The sequence below is a fragment of the Pteropus vampyrus genome, unplaced genomic scaffold (genome assembly GCF_000151845.1).
Source record: "Pteropus vampyrus isolate Shadow unplaced genomic scaffold, Pvam_2.0 Scaffold331, whole genome shotgun sequence".
Lineage (NCBI taxonomy): Eukaryota > Metazoa > Chordata > Mammalia > Chiroptera > Pteropodidae > Pteropus > Pteropus vampyrus.
The window spans coordinates 300,328-321,693 of record NW_011889112.1 but is presented as its reverse complement, the minus strand read 5'-3'; the positions used below and the strand labels follow the sequence as shown (position 1 = coordinate 321,693).

The window sequence follows — 21,366 nt, the reverse complement described above, 5'->3', positions numbered from 1 at the left end:
CTTTTAATCTGTGTGTCTTTTACTCTGAAGTGAGTCTCTGGTAGGCAGCATGTGTAGGGGTCTTGTTTTCTCATCCATTTAGCCAGTCTACCCTTTGGTTAGAGCACTTAATTCTTTTCCATTTCAGGTAGTCATTGATAGATATGTATTACCATTTTTTATTCATGATTTTGATACATGTTTTTTCTTCTTAAAGAAGTTCCTCCAACATTTTCTGTAATAGTGGCTTGGTGCTGATGAATTCCTTTAGCTTATTTTTGTCTGGGAAGCTCTTTATCTGTCCTTCGACTCTAAATGATAGCTTTGCTGGGTAAAGTATTCTTGGTTGTAGTTCCTGTGTTTTTATCACTTTAAGTATTTTGTGCCAAGCCCTTCTGTCCTGCAAAATTCCTTTTGAGAAATCAGCTGCCAATCTTATGGATGCTCCTTTGTAGGTAGCTAACTGCTTTTCTCTGCTGCTTTTAAGATTCTCTCTTTAGTTAACCTTTGGCGTTTTAATTATGTTGTTGTCTTGGTGTGGGCATCTTTGGATTCCTCTTTTTTGGGACTCTCTGAACTTCCTAGGGTTGTATGTCTATTTCCCTTGCCAGGTTAGGGAAGTTTTCCATCATTATTTCTTCACATAGCTTTTCTACTTCTTTTTCTCCCTCTCCTCCTTCAGGTACCCCTATTACATGGATGTTTTTACACTTAATTTTGTCCCAAAGACTCCTTAAATAATTATGTTCTTGGCTTCTTTTTTCTTGCTATGTTTATTGGGTGACCTTGGCTTTTCCATCCTCTATATTGATGGTTCATTCCTCTTCTTCATTCACTCTGTTAATTTACTCTAATATACTCTTCAACTCAGATAATGTGTTCTTCATTTCTGACTGGTTCCCTTTTATAATTTCCATTTTGATGTTTTTCTCTTTGTTAGAGTTCTCACTGAGTTCATTAAGCATCTTTAATTTCATTAAGCATCTTTATAACCAGTGTTTTGAACTCTGCATCTGTTAGATTGGTTGACTCCATTATTCCTGGATCTCTGTTCTGTTCTCTCATGTGGTTTCTACTTCTTTGTCTTCCCATTTTGGCTGCCTTTCTGTGTCTGTTTCTATGTACTAAGCAAAGCTTCTGAGTCTCCCAGTCTTAATTAGCATGGCTCTGTGTAGTAGGTATCTAGTGGCACAGTCCTGAGAAGGGTTTAGCAGCAGGCCCAGTTTAGCCCCAGCCTGTGTGTCCCTCTAGGGCCACCTTTAAGATTCAGCAAGCAATCCACAGATGCTCTACTTATAGTTGCTTCAAGAAACCATGCCAGAAACCAAGGTCAGCTGCTACCAGTGTAAGTCTTGAAGCGGCTCAGCAAGGAGCTCCTGACTCGCTGGGGATACACCTGGATGTGGCTTGGATGGGGTTGGAAGTTGTGGAAGGCAGAGTTTCAGGGAATCTTCTGGGAAGAGCGACCTCTGTTATCCTATTTGATGTCTCAGATATGGCTGTGTCTACACAGTTGCAAGGGGGGAGGGCTCTACAGAGAAACAATGGGTACCGCCAGCACATCTGCCTGGGAGAATGCCTCACCTCTGGCCCAACAACTCATCATCTCACTGTAAGTCCATGGTGTCCCTGGAGCAGATGACCCGGCGCTGGTGCTCAGAATGAGCGAGTCCATCACCGCAAAAGTCCAGTCGCGGACATGGCCCCTTTAAGAGGCATCTGCAGCTGCCAGCTGCTGCTGCCTCAGCCTTTGTTCCACTCAGCCACTAGGGACTGAGCAGCTTCACATCCCTGCCCACTCCTACCTCCAACCATTGCAGGGTGATTTCTTATTTCTCTCCTTAATTGTAAAGCTTGTTCATCTAGACCTCAAGTGACTCTGCTTGCTGTTTGTTCCATGTTTCCATCACAACTTTTGATGTCTTAAGAGCAGCTGAACAAAGATCATCTACGCCACTTTGACTTCTCTCTCCCTAAATTTTATTTCGAGTTTAGTGTTTTACAACCTTTTATTTTTTACTTGCATTAATTCAGGATCACTGCAGATAAGTTCTTTTTGGGTGGAAGGACAAGCTTCCTGGTTTTTACCTTGCTGCATTAGTCAACAGGCCCAAAGGTACATGTTTAGAATTTTAAAGTAAATTAACTTTGTTATACTGTTAGAGTCCGTTGTAAATGAGGTATCAAATTTTTAATTTGGAAAGCAAGCATATAAATAATCAAAAGCAAAACAAAATTTTTTCAAGACAGTATTTATAATGAAATTAAATTTCACAGTCAATTTTAATAAAATTGAAATTTTGCCCACAAAACAGGCAACAAGGGACACTAAACAGCAAAGGGTCCTTTTTCAAGTTATATTTAGAGTAGATCACAAAGCTGTTAAAAGGAACTTAAGGTTCACGTGATTTTTTTCTCTCTCCGGGTTTTCAAGTGTCTCATGAGGATGAGAATTTTAAGGGTAGCTGGGTGGCTGTCACCATCTGCATGAGTGCTCACACTGCTCCTTGAACCCTTCGTGGAAGAGGCAGACTCAGCAGGACATGAATGCTCTCCTTGTAACAGGGCAAAACTCTTCGAAGCCAGTTGCTTCCGTAGTTTTTCCATGGTCCTTTTTGTATCAGCCTTGTGGTGCACTCTTTGTTCTTTGTTGCCTTATTGCTATTTCAACTTTTATATTTGCATGTTGTATTTTTTCTCAATTGGGATTGAAATGCAGCCCCTTTAGGGGAGGAGACTACCTCAGGATGATTTTTGTCCCCCACAGCACTAGCATGCTGACAGGCATCTGGTAAATGTTTACCTGCCTTTACCCCATCAGAATTCTTGCAAGGTTGCAAATGGCAGACACTGACTCTGGTGAACTTAAGCAAGTAAGGGCATTAGGTAGTTCACAGAAGCCAAGGGAAGGCTAAGAACCCAGCTCAGCAAAGAGATGGTAACCATAGGAGCCTTGGGACCAATATCCAGAAATATATAGCCCACTGCTGCCTGGCTGCCCTGGTGAGGTTAGGGTGCTGCTCCTGAAATGACAAGTCTTCCCACATCTGCGTCTTGAGAATAATTGTTCTAGGTACAAAGTCCCCATGAGGAGCATGTAGTTGGTCATGCCTCAGTTAGTGCCCTCATTGTTGGGGGCTGGGAAGAGCAAATACTGGCTTTTGTGGTCAACTTTTATGGTAGAAGATAGGCCTTGATCCTACCTAGATTTGGAAATTACCCAAATGGAGGAGGGGAGGAATGGCTAGATACTTGAAAAGGCATGTGAATTGGGTTCCCTTTTCCTTTCATAATTTTTGTATAACTGAATTTGAAACCAGATTGTCTTTATGTCTAACATTGTGGGACTTGTTTGGCACTTTTTTGCGGGTACTGAAAGCAGGTTTGGTGACAGCATCTTCGCAGCCAGGTGTAGGGCTTGGGAAGTTTGTTGCCTCAAGCACTTGCTTCCACCCACCTGTCACCTGCCTAGAGCTCTGAATGCTTGAGGGACTGCAGAGTCCTCTACATAGTTTTAGCTATGCTTGGCATTGGACTTCCAATTCTAAAATTGTGCATAGTTCTCTCTGCCAGATAATGACACTTACATGAGTATTTGTTCCTATTGTCACTGCTACTGACCATGGAAGCTTACTGAGACATTAGAGATGCAGTTGTGGCCAGTGGTTGTTCCCGAGCAGTGTGGTTGGGGTGGGGCAGACTGTGTTTTAAGTTGGAAAATTGGATGATGGAGTAATGTTGTGGCAACTCTGATGTACATTGAAAGTCTTCACTGTTAACATGGGTACATTTCTCTCTCCTATCAGGCATCCAGTCAGTGTTCAAACTACTCTGATTGGTTTTTAAACTATTTTTTACAGTTTGTTCAAATCAGGATCCAGACTAGGTACACACATTACATTTGGTTAATTGGTCTCATAAGTCCCTTTCAAATCCAGGCTTCAGCTCCCCTCCCCGCTTCTTTCTTTGCCCTTTTTGTGTTGAAAAGACAAGGTCATATGTCCACAGAATTCCCTGTACTCCAGACCTTGCTGACTGCATGTGTGGGCTAGTTCTTGCAGGTAACACTGAACATGCTTAGATGCCTTGCTCTATCCTTCCTTCTCCATGAGATTTACCTGTTCTTGCACTTCGCTTCCTGGCATCTTTTGGGCAGGCAGGGCTCACTTTGCTCAGGGGCCTCGTCCGGCCCAAGCTAAGATGGCAGAATTTCCAAAGAACAAAGAAAGATCTCCAGACTCGGTGAGAAAAGGTCAAGTTTTCTTTTCGTTTTTCAGCTTTAAACTTTAAAAATTTGGTGTAAACTGTATCGGAACATTTATTTCATGGGTTTTTATCTTTCATAACTGCCACCTGTGCCAGAAATGCTTGCAGACTTACCTAGTGCAACCTTTCTATTTCAAGATATATCTTTATCATTAGAAAGTTACTATTTACCCCAAAGTCTCATTTTATTAAGCTTTTTGAGATAATTGTAGCTTCCCGGTATAATATCCTAGTACAACCAGGATATTGAAATCAAAGCAGACAAGATACAAGGCACTTTCATCACGCAGGAGCCCTCATAGCCACACCACCTTGCCCTCCCACCACTACTGTCTCCTTCACCCCTGGCAGCTGCAAATCTGTTCTTCATTTCTGTAAATTCCACGTTTTAAGAATGTTCTGTAGATAGACTTATACAACATGTAACCTTTAGGGATTGGCTTTTTTCAGCCATCATAATTTGCTGGTGATTCATCCAGGTTGTGTGTATCAAGTTTGTTCCTTTTTATTGCGGACTAGTATTCCATGGTGTCATGTACCACAGTGTGTTTAACTATTCACCCATTGAAGGACATCTGCGTTGCTTCCAGTTTTTTTTGTTTTATTTTGTTTTTGTTTTTTTTTTTTTAGCTATTAAAAATAAACCTGCCGAAAACATTTGTGCACAGTTTTTGTGTGAGCCCAAGTTTTTGTTTTTCTGGGACAAATTCGATTGTTGGGGTAATTAGAAAATTATTAATATTTCACCAAACTTTTCATTTTTAAAAAAATTTAAGTGTTTTTTTAAGTGATGAGAAAAGGTAAAGGAAGAAATAGTTTTAATTTTTTTCTTTGTGAAATTATAAATACCCCTAACTGTATGTATGTTTTTAGTAAATTAATCCAGTAAAAGTGATAAAATAACTATTTTTCCTTTTATCTCTCTCATCTTTTTTCTTAAAAATATATATGTTTTAAATACCTTGTAGATTTACCAGACCAGAGCACTTAGGAAGCAGTGCCAAGATCAAATGTAGTGGTTGCCATAGCTACCAGGAGTCTACTAAACAGCTCACCATGAAGAAACTGCCCATTGTAGCCTGTTTTCATCTCAAAGTAAGTTTCCTAGAAAACAAATTCTAGAGGCAGACTCTTATTTTTAGTCCCCAGAACAACTTAGAGCCTGTTGGTTTGGTGTTTAGAGTACATTTTATAATTGCAGTGACTCGGTAAGATGCTCTAAAGAAACAAGGGTTTAATAACTTGTAACTCTTTCCCTATCTTCTGTTGAGGAGAGACGTCTCTTGGGAACAAAAAGTAATTACTGCATAATGAAAATAGGATGTGAGTTGCTCATCCAGAGTTGGGGATTGTTAAGGTTTTACTGCTCCTACCTAAATTCTTCCATCCTCCAAGTTTTTATTTTACTTAAAAACAAACAAAAACTCTTAGCATTATGATTTAGTCCAGTGGTCAGCAAGCTCTTTGTAAAGGGTCAGTTGGTAAATATTTTAGGTTTCATAGCCATATGACCTCAGCTTCATATTCTTCATTTTATTTTATGACCCTTTAAAATTTTTTAAAAACCCAAACCACTTCTACCTTGCTTACTGGATTTGGTCTCCCATGATGCAGTCAAAGAATGTCTTTTACCAGGTGAAATGAGCATTATGTTTAGTTTTGCTTCCAGAGGTGACAGATATTCATCCTGTTCTCTACTATCTTGCACTTTGCTGGGTCTGTTGTAAGATGTTTATCACTTTGAACAATCACATCATTTTAAGATTTTACTTGAACCCCATAAATTAGATTTATATGGATCAGTACTGCGTTATCGAATCAATAAGCTCCAGCAATGGCCAAAAGAGAATAAGAAAATTGATGAAAAGCATATTTTGGAGAGTGCACAGAGAAGCACCATCAGAGAAAGCCAGTTACAGCTTCATTCCTCTTCCCTCTCATTCTCATTTCTGTAGCGATTTGAACACTCGGCCAAACTGAGGCGGAAGATTACCACATATGTGTCCTTCCCCCTGGAACTAGACATGACCCCCTTCATGGCATCCAGGTATGAAAGGGTTTGTTCAGTTGTGTCTGTCTTCAAAAGGGTGTGGCTCTGTTTGGTCAGCAATTGGCACCAACTCCCTGATGAGGCAGTTATAGACATGGATATAACTGCACCAGCTAAAACCAAATTATTATCCTGATCTTAACTCAAAACACATTTTAGTTTAATGAGCTGTTTTCCTTCAGAAGTCTTGTTTCACATTTGGGTTTTCTCAAGCAACTCTTTTTCAACTTTCAGACAAGGAAATGTATCAAGGATCACAGTGAGAAGACAGCATTTTAACTGATGGAACTGATTTTGAAATACAGATAAACAATTTTTCAGTTGTACATTTCATGACTCTTGTTTTCAAATCTCGATATCATAGACCACATAAAAATTTACCCTCCCCAAAACCATGACACTAATATATTGGACACATATTAGTTTCCTAGGGACACTGTAACAAATTACCACAAACTTAGTGGCTTAAAGCACGAAGATGTTGGCAGGTCTGCATTTCCTTGGAACGGTCTAGGGAAGATTCCACTCCTTGCCAGGAGGTGTACCAGGTAGAACAGGGCTGGCTCCACTCCTTGCAAAAGGAGTGCTCTCAGCAGTTCACTTCGCCAGCCTGGGCCTCAGTTTCCTTACCTTTACATGGGGATAATCTCTGCCTAAAAAGGAGAATTGTTGGAAGAACTGGAAAGCATACATAAAATGGATCCAGCACATTATCTGGCAGAGTAGGCCCCCAATAATACCATTGGTATCATCTGAGCCATGTGTCTCTTAGGTTAATTATTTTAAATGATGCTAAGTTTTGCTGTGTTTGTTACAGCAAAGAGAGCAGAATGAATGGACAGTACCAGCAGCCAGCAGATAGTCTCAATAATGATAACAAGTAAGTAGTGCCCTGTGGGTGTGCCCTGGGCATCTCCAGGTGTGAGTGGGAAACCTGGGACTTCCAGTAGGATTTGGCAGGGAGGGCCCCACCAGCTTTTCCTAGGGAGACGACTGCATTTATGAGCAGCAGTGGCAGAGTTCATTTTTTTTGGCCACTGGCCTGCTTTCTGTCTTGCTGCCCACTAATTAATGTTGACAGTACTTAAGCCCTCTATTAGGAAAGTACTTCTCACACCTTTATCACAAACCCTTCTCTTGTAGGAGCCTGACCCCTTTCTCCTGGCCTTTGTACATGAGTGAGGGTCAATTTGGCCACCGCAGTCCTAGAATGAAAGCTCAGTGTCTGAATTTTGGACCCCTTGATCTTTGCCTTCACTGGCATTGTAATTTGGCCTCTGATCTTTCCTTCGTCATCTTTCTTCGTACCATTGGTGTGACAGGATGAAAGGAGAGAGTGGTTATAGTAACTCCCAATACCAGTTGCTCCCATCACTTCCACTAAATGTGATTCTAGTGAAGTTCAAGAGCTGAGTAGGGGCCACCCTCTGTGCTGTCTGTTCACCACCTTTGATTCCTAGGGTATTACTATTTGGGGTCAGCAGGCTACCCATCACCATGCAGGCCTCTAACTGCTTGGACTGTCTGGTTTCTGATGGTGATAAAATTGAGTTATCTACTCAGTCTCTCCCCACTCTTTTTCTCCCAAATCAGATACTCCTTGTTTGCAGTCGTTAACCACCAAGGGACCCTGGAGAGTGGCCACTACACCAGCTTTATCCGGCAGCACAAGGACCAGTGGTTCAAATGCGATGATGCCATCATCACCAAGGCCAGCATTGAAGATGTGCTGGACAGTGAGGGGTACGTCAGGGGTGGCCGCTTGTTTCCCCATGTGTACCTCCAAATCCAAAGCCACGTCTGCCTTTGGTACCATTCTAGGAGATTCACCTTCAGTGGCTGAAGTAACAAGGCTTATTCTGGACAGAATACCAGCCTTGATTGGTCACCAGATAGGAGACAGTATCTCTGAGCAGGGCACTCTTGATTAATGCCTTAACACAGAGAACATGGTGGTGGTCATTTATTTTAGTTGTGGTGTGAGCTGACACATGAGTTCTTTAGCAGCTCCTCTCTTTTTCATTTTTTTCCTGGCACATCATCATCCACCTTTAGCCTTTGCTAAATCCTTAGTCTTCAGACTATCAGTAGGATCCTAGCCCTAGGCATGAGCTGCCATGACTCTGCAAGGCGCATCTGGACTATATATTCTGAGCTGTGGGGAAACCCCCTTGGGAGAGAGCCTGTGTGGAAGAGTTTGTATTGGAGAGGACAGCCTTGTGGCAATGAGGAGGCCAGAGCAGAGGAGGGGGTTACACTGAATCTGTTAGAGGAGTCTTACCAAAAGTTGCTCTTATACAGAAGCACTGGCAGTTCTGGACAGGAGAGGCTGGGTTCAGGAGCTGTGTGGGAAGCAAGACTGACAGGTCTCATGACTTCTTGGTGGACAGGTGGAAGGACAGGCCTCATAACTTCTTGGTGGACAGGTGGAAGGACAGACTCCAGGGGCATTACGTGGGAGCACTGCCACTGCCTAGCCAAGGACCCTCCTGGGGATCTAAGATCCAAGAAATCAGACTGCTGGAGAGAGCTGAGGTCACAGTTCCAGGGTTCTGGTTGGGGAGGGTTAGTTTTGCCTTAACTGCTCATGAATTAAGACATAAGCATACTTCTCTCTTTGCCTCCTCAGATACCTACTGTTCTATCACAAACAGTTCCTGGAATATGAGTAATCTTATCCTCATCTGGTCAGAAAAATGAAGGCCAAGAGTTGGCAGGCCTCATAAAATGATCCCCGAGCTCCCCAACATCATGATACTACCACTCACAGAAGTGCCCCCGAGAGCATCAGATTCCTGTGCAACCTGGACCTGGAGGAGGCAGCAGCAGTTATTGCCCAGGATCGTGGGGTTTGAATGGACAAGCACTGTGGTGGGAGGAAACACCAGGAACTGCACAACAGAAAAAAACATGTAATGAAGGATGTGTTCTGCATGGGAAGGGGCAGAGCATGTGTATCACTAGTGTATCTTCTTTGCTCTTCAGCGTGTGAGTGAGGGGCACCCCCACACTGTGGAGTAGCCTTGCCCTGGTGCTTCACTTCCACCGCATGACAGTGCAGAATTAAAAAGGCACCAGTCCATTTTAAAATTATGGGTGCATTAAAGCAGTAGAGAAGACAAAAATATTGTGCAAGGACAGGGGACATTGCAAGTATCTTTGTCTTTGTGAGTTTTAGTATTAACTATGTATAGTATGAAATTCTTAGCTTCTGTTTTGTCAGCCCCCACCCCCAGAGCCTGTGGAACTGAAGACATTAACTGAGGTTTCCAAGCATGTCATTTCTGCAGGTAATGTAGCATCACACTGCATGTGGAAGCATCAGCCTGGGTGTTCTCTCTCAGTTTCTAGAAATAGGCATTTTCTTATCTTCTCTTTTCCCACAATGGTGAATTTCATAAATGTAATGATAGTAACGTGAGTTTATACTGAAATTTAGGTAGTTTTTCTTTTACTCTTGAGAGTTAATCTTGTTTTTGGTGCTGTTTTGTTGTCCACCCCTACTCCAGAAGCATTTATGTCTGGTTAAAGCTAGAATATGCAGCAGAGGAGAATTGGGCTATAGCTAATAACTGCCTCTAACATATTAATCTTTTGAGTAGATGAAGCATTTTTCAGTGATTTCATTGTTTTCCTTCCTCATATTTTCTTGGCTGCCTGTCCCACGCCAGCTGTCCCTATTACTGCTTGGTGGCTGGTGTGTCCGTTTGAAGCTGGAGTAGCATCCAATGGAGACTGCATTACATTGCTGAGTGCCTCTGTTTTACATTCAGTTTAGTTTAAATTGTAGCAGGAAAAGATAACTTTGTGATTGAGCTTATGGGAAGAGCTTAATGAGCTGAAACAATATGTATTGTTCTTTGTAAGGTATCTTGCATGCGTCTGTGTATCCAAACCCAGACTTAGATTGTTCGTGCATTTCTGAGAAATTAAAACTGAGAGACATAGGAGAGGAAAAGTTGATTTAATAGAGTTTGTGAAACACCCTGGGAATCCAGTCTGCATCTGATCTGTGGAATAATCATTCCTGGAGAAGAGTAGAATCATCTTTTTCAGGATCAGCAAACTTTTTTCATAAAGAGCCAAATGGTAAATATTTTAGGCTTTGTGGGCCATATGGTCTCTTGCCATAGATAATATGTAAACAAATGAGCCTAGTTGTGTTCCAATAAAACTGTATTTATGGACACTGAAATTTGAATTCATATAATTTTCACATGTCAAAATTTTTTTCACTGTTTAAAAATGTGTAAACTATTTGCTGACTGGCCATACAAAAGCAGGCAGTGGACCAATTCTAGCTCATTAGCTAGTTCAGTTGGCAGGGGGGCGGAGGGTAGGGGGAATCATACCAGGTAGTTATTACTTAATATGGAAAATGCTAGAATATGCAAAACAATCATACTGCAGAATCATATGGAAAAATCCCTAGTGATCTTTTTTAAATTTTTTTAATTACAGTCGACATTCAATATTATATTAGTTTCAGATGTACAGCTTAATGGTAGTTTTTCAAGTACTCTCTCAGTTCATTCTCAGTTATATCTCTGTATTTAGGAACACAGGTTTTAAAGCATATTTTAAAATAGCAAGCATTATCAGAGAAATATGGATAGGTGCAGATTTTAAGAAATGGCGCCATGTTTCCGAGTTCGCGTGTGTCTGCTATGAAGATTCTTTGGGGGAGAGGTGTGTCTTTTAATAAGGAACAAATCTAATGGAAAAGGGAATGAACTGAAGTGTGGGCCTACAGAGTTCTTAGCCTTGAAGTCTCTTCCTGTGGTTTGCCACCTTGTGGCCTCCTTCCTTTACTGGAGTGTCCAAAATGCAAAGTGGGGACAAAGCAGATAACCTGTGGTCTGCCCAACCTGCTTCCCAAATCTGACCCTCCCCTAACACTTTCCTGTATTTTCTGTATCTGCTCATGTTTAGGGGGTCAGTTTTCTCTCAGAACCGGAGGACTTGGAGAGACAGTGGGGCCACATTTATCTTTTGCAGACATTATTTTAAACATTTGTATTCAAATTAGTTCTCTTTATTCCCTTTGGCATTGGTGTTCTAAGTATTAACCTCTCTATCTCTGCTGCTGAGAAATGCCCCTCCAACTAGAAGAACTGGGATGGAGGTGGCACTGCTACTATGGTGTTTGTCCTCCCCCTGTACTGCCAGCAGTAGGTCCTGTGGTTGATGTGCTCATTTGAATTTACCTTGTTAAGAACAAAATATTACATAATGGGGTTGGGATTTTTTTTAAGCTCTCAATCCACCTGTAAAATTCAGGAAAATGGTTTTCTTGTTTCCTAACAACCAGCCCAGTTTTGATGTTAAGATCATTACCTAGTGTGTCTAACCACTAAGGAATCGTTGGGTGACCTTTTTCACTTTCACCAGTATATTTAAAATAACCTGAGATGTTGGCTGTCACTTAAGTGCTTCACAGTGAAACTGAACTTTCCCTCTTCAGGCATCTGAAGCAAGTTCTGAGCAGTGTAGAGTTCTGAGAGAGGGGGGTCAGGGCCAGGGCTGAGGGGGCAGCCTAAGGGTTGTGTGTCCAGGCCTTCCTCTGGCCCACACAGCCCCTCTCCTGTCGGGTTTACCTTCCCAGGATTTACCTTCTGCAGCAGCCCCGTATACTATATATACCTGAGCATTTGTGTTTGGCTTGGTGTGTGTATGCTTTCATTGTGTAAAGTTGCCGTTTTTTGACCATTGAAGTGACTGTTGGATTTACTATAACTGAAAACAAAAATTGTAAGAAAAAGATTCCAATGATAGTGCTGTGGATTTAATTACCAAGATGTTTACACCTCTCTTTTACCTATTGTTTTGAGGAACTGTTTTGACTCTTCTCCCTCACTTAATGGCTTGTAGTCTTTCCTATGTCATAATAAAGCTACATTTTATTCTGAAAATTGGCCGTCTCTCCCCTTTCTAACAGCAGCCAAAGAGGGGCAAGGCATGTGAGGCCCCAGGCTGTGGATACCTGCCAGGGCAGGCATTACCAAGATGGAAACCCTGCCGAATTCAGCGGCCAGAGCTATTGTTTTGTGCCAACCTGACTGCCCTGGGTGTTGGCAAGTCCATGCAACCTACATTTCCGTTTTCTGTGTTTGACCTGCTGCTGCTTTAAGACTCTTTTCCTCCTCTTGTGGGAAGGATGGTGACCTATCATGGATTCAGGACAGCCATGGGCTTTCAGAATTTGATGTGCATAAAAGTCACCTGAGGGGCTTTTTTAAATGTGGGAGTCCTTGCCAGAGTTTGATTACAAGACCTGGGATGTGGTATAAGTATACGCATTTGCAGCAAGCTCCTCAAATGATGAGAAAATAGTATATATCAATAAAAAGAAGGTAGGCATAGTTTGTGCTGTCCTTGATTCTGTAATTGGTCACAAGACTACCTAACATCTGTGACATCCTTCCACTCCACATTGCACGCTTCCCTCACCCTCAGAACTTTACCTGATCTTTACCTGGTTGACCCAGACCATCATTTCTGAAATGTCTCTTTATTTTTTTGGATGCCATTGTTGCAAGTTCCTTTACTTACATAGAAATACAGAGAGGTGCCAGAGAATCCCTCTGGATTCCAGCCGTGGCTCTCCTCTCCCCATGCGTTGCAGTCTCTTCAAATTAAGTAGAAATGGAGTTGTTTCCCCCAGGGTAAACTACTCCTTTGGGGTCCAAGACCTTTAAACCACCAAAGCCCAAGTTTTCAAGAACAGGAATAAGAAAAATTTGTGATTGAGTTACTAGGTATAATAGTGCTGAAAAGTGCCAGTCTCACTCCCACTCCTTGATCTCGAGACCTGTATGTTTTGAGGAAGTCAGCACCATATAATGGTTTCTGGTTGAAAATATAAAAGTTATCCCAGAAGAGAAGAACCACATCCTTTCGCTATAACAGACATCAGTAATTATAAGCTCAGCTGCTTCCAGGAGGTAGGTGATATAGTAAGAGCTGTTCTGTAGACACAAGCCCCTTACTGCATGATCTTGCTACTGTAAATTGGGTTCCCTGATCAGAAGCAGTGACGCATGGAATGTTGCAATAGTGGATGGTAGTACTGACAGGCAGGGCAGGCAAATCTATATCCAGAATATTGGTTTATTCCAGAGAAGACAAATCTCCGCCCCTCTCCCTCCCCAACATGATGGAAAAGGCCCCGTGTCATCAGCCTGCCACCTGATGGCTAGCTGCTACTAGGATATTGTCATCCCAGAGATTTGTTAGTCTCTTGTTAGCCAGTTAGGCACTGTGCAGCAACTAGTCATACGGACCTTGGTCAGGGCAAGTCTATGACATTGAGCCTATTCTAGCCTCCACCTCTGTCTAGATGGCCATTTAGTTCATGGGTCCGCTAAGCAGGCATGGTGTCTGAGAAAGGAAGCTGACTACATCCACAAGGCATGCCATTTTGTCGCCCTGATCATTAGAAGTTCCCCCTGTAGGGATTCTTATGGGCATACAATAGATAGAGATATCTTTTTGACCTGTGCCCATTTCGAGAGATCTGTATGTATCCAGATCTTGTCACTGATCTTTAAATCCTATTCCAAGTCCTTGACCATCCAGCCAAGCTGTTAACAATTCCCCGTAAATCGATACAGATGAGGATTTTTGGTGCTTTTTCATTCTTGGGCAAGGTGGGTAACCAAATGTCTCCAAGTTCCACTCACAGGGCTTCCTTCATCACTGTTCTATAGGACCATCCTCAGTCATCTGGCCACAGGGAACACTTGAGGCCATGCAACAGGTATCTGTTGCAACAGTGAGCTACCTGCTCCTGTAATTTACTGTACCTTCTGGACATAGCCAAACTCAGTCTCTCATATGCCATTTCCGCTATGGCTGCTACACACCCCCAACCTTAAGGCTAAGCAAATCAGACAATATTCATTTTGTTATGGAATGCTCAGGCTTGCATGGTCAACTGTTATCCAGTCTCTACTGAGTCCAAGAGGCAAGTAGGAGCTGTTTCAAAAAAGAAGAAGATATAGGTTTGATTTGCTCTGCTTTGGAATCCTGGAGGTCTGTGCCATTATTCTCCAATTGGTCCTTGTTAGTCTCCATAAAGCCTCCTTATTTGCCCTGGACACTTGGAGTACCATTGGATCTTCTGGATCATAAGATTTGAGTGGTAGTGCAGCATGTATGACAGCCTGAACTTATGTCCCACTTGAAACTGGGAGCTATATGGATATAATTAATACTCAGATGTGGTACATGCTGCTTCCAAAACCCACCGAGGCCAGTCAAGTATTGTGCCTCTTTTTACATGTTAGGTGGTATGAGATGCAGCAGTGTGTCTTCATCCTTCAAGAGGATATCTTGATATGCTTCAGACCACTGAACTCCCAGACAATTGAGTTGGGGGCCCTTGAGTTTTGGGGAGTTTATTTCTCATGCTTTGGTTCACTTGTCTTATTAAAGCATCTATAGGATTTGATTCTTCCCTGTTTATCAGATACAATCAGCAAAATGTCATCAATATTGTGAACCAAAGTAATGTTTTATGAAATATCAAGATGATCAATATTTCTGTAGATTCTATTATACCAGAAAGCAAATTTAATGTAACTCTGAGGCTATCCCATGAAAGTATACTCTGCCCTACCAGGTAAAAGCAAATTGCTTTGGTGGTCTTTAAAAACTGGTACAAGATAAAGGCATTAGGTCAATGGATGCATATAGCATACTTGGTGCCAAGGCCCACACTGATTGGCTCCAGTGAAGATATATCTGTGATAGCCGCTGCAGTTTGACAGCACCTGATTAGGTTTATAGTACAGGCATAGCTTTGCTTTATTGTGCTTCACAGATGTTGCATTTTTTAACAATTGAAGGCAAGACCCTCCACCAGCAAAAAAGACTGTGACTTGCTTTATTGCGATACTCGCTTTATTGCGGTGGTCTGGAACCAAACCCACAATATCTCATAGGTATGCCTGAGTCTATAACCATTCTCTGAGATCTGACTTTTGCATGGGCCAAACAAGTGAGTCAAAGGGGAATGTGATAGGTATCACTGCTTATTTCAAGTCTTGATGGAGACATTAATCTTTGAAATCCCCCTAGAGATATAAGATTGCTTCTGGTTTATTATCCTGATAGTGAGGTAAAGTTCCAGGGGCTTCCACATAGTTTTTCCAATAGTAGTCATTTTCCAATAGATATGATTTAATGCAGGGATCCTGCCAGTTGTCAAGTATGCCCACTATACACTACGGACTGGGGAAATAACCACAGAATAGATCAAATGTACCTCAGTTTTTAAAAATAAGAAATTGTATGTATAATTTCTGGGTAGAACCTCTGAGAGCCAGTGCATGCTTTTCTGTGGTCCTTTCTCTCAACCATAACAACTGGCAATGGTCAGATAGGGTGGCTTCATCAACCAGAAATAGAGAATAACGTGGAGGAGAACCTGTAAGTGACCGGTCATGTTATGTGAGCAAGAAATACATGTTTTGTTGTTGAGGGAAAAAAAAAGAAAAAAGAAAAAGCTATTGTCTTGGACTGCATCAATAAAAGAATGATATCTAAAAATGGGAAGGGGCCAGATCTAGTCTTTTCAAGTACTTAAAGTGCCTGGTCCACAGTATTCATTGAGTAAATGACTATCTCACTTAGCTTGTGAATCCCATAACCAAAGACTATTCCAAGTGGAATCTAATGGTGAGCACAAAGGGGCCAGGCACTGTCCCCAAGGCACTTGCAGGAAGGGAAATAAGCCTTGCTACAGTATTCACACAATCTGAGAAATGCAGACAAAGGGTAATATACCATAGTTTGGCAATCTGATAGAGCACTTGGGAGCCTAGCTGAGGAAGAGACATTTAGCAGCACAGGGGTGGTGGTGGTTCCAAGCAGAGGAGGCAGCTGGGGTCCTGGTAAATGCTGAAGACCTGTGTACTTGGAGACATCAAGCAGCACAAGATGGCAAGTCAACTCCAAGCTTGGTCCCATCAGGAATGAGAAAGGAACAAGAGCTGAATCTTAAACATTTGTGGAATCACTACCTATAATTAAAGGACTGGCTCATGGAAGAATAGAGCTTGGTTCTAGGTGCTTCTGAGAAGTAGAGCCAGTTGGAAGAAGTTACAAAGAGGTAGAATCTCAAACTGAAAGAGAGTTTTCCCAGGAGAGCCATCTAAACGTGGGAGGGGCCCATCTAGTCTGAGGCAAAAGGACAGGATTCGGGATCTGAGCCTCTAATGAGTTGAATGTGACGGATTCATTTCCTAGGAAAGAAGACTTTAAGATCTAAATTAGCATGCAGGAGGTTTTCTGGGAAGTATGAGGGCGGGAGGGGAGCAAGACCGAGTGCGGGAGAAATCGTGGTGCAATGCTGTCATAACAAAGGCCTCAGCCAACCCTGCAGGAAGCGCTGGTGGGGGTGCTGGCTGGCCCTACAGAATTAGTCTAAATGACCCTGTTGTGGATGAAGATAATCCTCAGGAAGAAGCATGAGCATGGGTCAGGTGGCTCTGTTTGATTAGAGAGCAGTTTGTACAGAAGGACTCAACTGTGAGCCACCTATAAGCATCCCTCTTCCAGAGGGGGACTGAATACGTCAGTTCTGGGGAGGCCTGAGGATGCACAAGAGTGTCTACCACATTCAGTGACACCTCTAACTCAGCAAAAAGTCCATAACAGGCAGAATGGCCAGTTTAAACCGGAGTAAACCTGAAGCACCAACCTGGACGAATTTTATGAGGCAGGACACTGTCTCCTCCCTGCTTTTCTCTGGGTCTACAGCTCCCTGTTTACACACATCAGTCACTTGCCAAATAAGGGAGGCATATTCCACTTTTTTCATAGGAAGAAATTTATTCATCTGAAATCTTACATACTTTATCCCACTGTGGGGAGTTCATTTAAATTGGAGGTAATATTCTTCATGAAACAAATTCATGAAGACTAATATAAACTTTAGAGCTCCACATGATCCCCTCATTCTGTTTCAGTTAGCAGATCACCCTGCTCCCACAGAAACCAGTTTAATGAAGCGGGAAAAGCTCTTTTTAGGAGACAGACATGAGTGTTCTAGTTAGGATTCCACACTCACTGGTGGTGTTCCTGGGGCTGGTGAGTCCCCTCTGAGGCCCCCTGACCCCTTGTCTGTAAGGTGGGAAGAGAGAGAGGTTAACATGGGTGCTCTGGAAAGTCCTTTCCATCCCTGACATTGATGAATCTAAAGATTGTTTTCTCCCTGCTTCTCCTTCTGTTGGTGAGTGATACCAACCAGCCATTAATGGATTTTAAGTGCTAATAGCTAGGAGAGGAAGAGAACATGTAAATAAGTTGCATTTTTGTAGAATGTTAAAACTAGAGAAGACTTTAAAAATTATTCGATTGGGCTCCTGAATTCATTCACTGAGCAAATATTTGCCAGTCCTACATCATGCAGTCACTGTTCGGGACATTCGGGGATAAGAGAGACCAAAGTCCTGTTCTCAAGGAGGGTACAGTATAGTGGGGGACGAATATACATCAGAGTGTGGTAAGCACTGTGTAGAAGAGACAGGCAAGGGAGCGAGAGAGTGACAGCAGTGACAGGCTTCTTACACAGGGTGGTCAGAGGAGTTTCTCCAATCAGAACACTTTGGAGCAGAGACCTGAATAAGATAAGAGACTGAGCATGAGGTGCTCATGCTATCAGATGTGGAATGTTCCAGATATAAGGAACAGCACAGCTGCCCTTGAAGAAAATTGAGGCTGAGAGAGCGCCAAAGCAAGCTCGGCCCAGTCTACAGTGGAGTCCAGCCCACACTTGTGATTTTCCACTGATTCTAACAGCCGGGTCTCAAAGCTTTCAGGGGGACAGTGTGTGTGTGTGTGTGACTACTGCATCTCTGACTTAGATGTCACAGCCTGGTTCTCAGGAATAGCCAATGGGAAAATTCCTCCTGGTCTCTTGCCCAAATTTGTCATGCTTTCCATGCCAATGTGTTCATGTGGTTTATCTGCCCTGGCAGTAGCTTTTTGCCATGTGCTAAAATGCGAGTTCCAGCTTCTCTGATAATTTTAAATTGTAATTTTAACCTTCTTTGCAGTATAGACTAATGAGTAAGAGACTGAATATGGAGCCAGACTGCCTGGGCATGAATCTGGAACTGGGTACCTTTGAGTAAACTACTTAAACATTCTGAGCCTCAGTTTCCTCATCTATAAAATAGGGACACTGATAGTACTCCCTCACAGGATTATTGTACATAAAAATTGAGTTAATATATGTAAAGTGCTTAGAAAAATGCTTGTCACATAGTAAGAATTACATAAAAGTTTTTTTAAAATACCCAGACTTGAGATGTGTCAAAGCCTGGGGCTCTGTGAGATCTACTGTCTATTATCTGACCAGCTAAGGAAAATGCAGTTACTAGCCCAGGTGTCGGTTTCCTAGGATACATTGGTTTTTCTTTTTATTAGTCTACAAATGAGAAAGTGTCAAAATAAATTAGGAAGGAAAAAACAAGGTGTTTTGCTAAGCCAATCTGGGACCTTTCCCTGTTCTATTGGAAGCAGAAACTGAATGTCAGACCAATAGTTGACATGACCAGTTTTATGCTCAGACCAATTGGTTCTCAAGCTAGATTGTCCGCTGGAACCACCTGGGAGCCCAAAAGTCCTCCTGACGCCTGCCCCTTCCTCCTTGAGAGTCTGATTTAGTTGGTCTGGTAAGGCCATCAGGATTTTTTACAGATTTTTTCCACCAAGGCTTCTAACTTTTGGCTGAGATTGAGAACAAGCAGCCCAGATGATCTGAGGAAAATTCAAGAGCCAAAAGAGCATAGCTGGAGGAAATCTTACCCTTCCCTATCTTCTTTGTTCCAAAAATCTATTTTTAGAAGTATCCAAAACCATATCTGATGCGCTGTGATTTTCGAAATTTTAAGAAATTAGGGAGAGGAGGGAAGCTGTAGATAGAAGAAAGGACCTCTTAGAAGGTGACATTTGAACTGAGGCTTGACAGGAGCACCCCTTCAGACCCAGGCAAAAGGGAGGGAAGAGTATTCCTGGTAAAAGGAACAGAAAAGGCAAAGGCCTCAGGGCAGGAGTGAGAAATGAAACAACTTCTCTGAGGTAGAGGGTGAGTGTGGTTGGAGGGTAGTGGGTGCCAGAACGTGATGCGAGCTGAGATTGAGAGGAAGCTAGGGGCCAGACCACGCGGGGCTCAAAGGCCCTTATAAAAAGCCGGATTTTATTCTGTGTCAAGAACACACTGGAAGGTTTTAAGCAGTGAAAAGACAAAATGTGATCGATGTTTTAAAAAGATCACTCTGGCTTCCAACTGCCAAGTAGGAAAGAGAAAGCCAGAAAGAGGCCCACTCCTTCCCTAGAAATAAAAAAGCTAGATAATCTACAAAATCATGTCTTCTCTTGAACCCATCCATGCGCTGAAGTTGCAAGGCAGCCAATGAACCTGAAGTATAAGGAAGGCAGGTGCCTCCAAGGAGAGGGGGGCCGTGAACACTGGCCACCTGTGGCTGAGCACAGGGAAGAAGGCAAAACGGCTATGCAAGTGGGTAAGGGGAGTCCCTCTAATGCTTTAAAGAATTGCTAAAAGCTGAATGTGGGTTAGCATGAGCGTATAGAACTTCTGAGAACTGCAGACAAGGGGAGTTGACACCCCTTGCAGGTTCTTCTTCCACAGACTTTCACTGGATCCTCATAAAAAAACAAATATCAGGCACAGAGTGGGAAACCAAAGGGAGCCACCCTCAGGGATGCAGGCCTGGGGCAGAGGAGCAGCCAAGGCACCAGAAGTAACACACCCTCCGCAGACTCTTTTTCCCTAACAAACAAAAGTCGCATGCTACTAGGGAAAGTGCAGCAAAAATCTGTTGGCCTCAGGATACAGGTGAAAATCCAGTGAGGGTGGTAGGAAGGAAAACCCTTCCCTGAAGTTGGAGGGCAGGAAGCTGTCCTGGGCCTGAGCCATGAGTGGGCTCCTACTCCTAAGGGGAATGAGGACCACTGCAAAAGCCTCATCCTCCAGCCTAGGAGCACATGGCCTGCCTGAGATTGAGACAGCAGGGTGACAGTCTCCCTACCCAGGTAAGCAAGCATCAAGTAATGGCTGTCTACCACCAAGGAGGGCAAAAAATGTGGAGAAAACCCCACTGAGGCAGAGGCACACAGAAAGGTGTAAAGCTGAGGGTGGAATGTTGGGAACCCAGCCCTGACCTAGGAACATGGTCACACTAGGGGAGTTGGAACCTTGAGGTACTTACAGCAACAATAAAACCCAAACCAAGCTCAGCTCATAACTTAGTTGACTCCTAGTTGACTCCACCCCTCACATTCACAGACTGGCAGGAAAAAAGGTATGCCTAAATTCCAGTCATAAATACTTCCTGCTTTGATCTCTCTGCTCAGGTCTGGCATTCAATAAAAAATTTTAAAACACAAAAAAGAGCAAGTAAAACAACCCACTGCCAAGAGACCAATCGACAGAGCCAGACTTAAAGATAATCTGAATGTTGAAACCATTAGGCAGGAAATTTTAAATAATTAAGGTTAATATGTTGAAGGCTGTCATGGAAAATGTGGAAAGCTGCACAAATAGATGAAGAACTTCAGCAGAGAGATGGAACTATAAGGAAGAGTCAAACGGAGATGCTAGTAGGAAAATCCATGGTAACAGAGATGAAGAATGCCTTTGACAGGCTTATCAGTGAACTCAACACAGCTGAGGAAAGAAGCAGTGAACTTGAAGGTAAACAGAACTTACACAAACTGAAACACAAAGAGAAAAAAGGACTGGGGGGTGGGGGGGAACAGGGCACCAGAGCCATGAGACAATAGCAAACAGTTTGAAGAGATAATGGCCCATACATTTTTTTTTAATAATGAAAAAAATCAAGCTACAAATCTAAAAATCTCAGAACCTCAAGCAGGATAAATCACAAAACAAACCTAACCAAAAAGAACTCCTGACACAACATAAACTGCTAAAAAGGTAAAGAGAAAATTTTGAGGGTAGATTACAGAGGAACAAAGGCAAGAATTACAGCAGATGTCTGGTCAGAAACTATGCAAGCCAGAAATAATGGAATAACATC

General features: G+C 42.6%; 1 protein-coding gene across 2 annotated transcripts in view; it reads left to right on the top strand.

Annotated features, from left to right (window-relative positions):
- USP22 (ubiquitin specific peptidase 22) overlaps positions 1 to 12,207 on the top strand; it is a 55,327-nt gene extending 43,120 nt beyond the window's left edge. For both annotated transcript variants that reach the window (XM_011378120.2, XM_011378121.2), the window contains 5 exons: positions 5,214 to 5,340; positions 6,201 to 6,292; positions 7,113 to 7,175; positions 7,889 to 8,038; positions 8,925 to 12,207. In XM_011378120.2, the coding sequence (XP_011376422.1) occupies positions 5,214 to 5,340; positions 6,201 to 6,292; positions 7,113 to 7,175; positions 7,889 to 8,038; positions 8,925 to 8,967 (475 nt within the window). In that variant the 3' untranslated portion in view covers positions 8,968 to 12,207. The remainder of the gene's footprint in view (positions 1 to 5,213; positions 5,341 to 6,200; positions 6,293 to 7,112; positions 7,176 to 7,888; positions 8,039 to 8,924) is intronic.
- Positions 12,208 to 21,366: the final 9,159 nt, after the last annotated feature.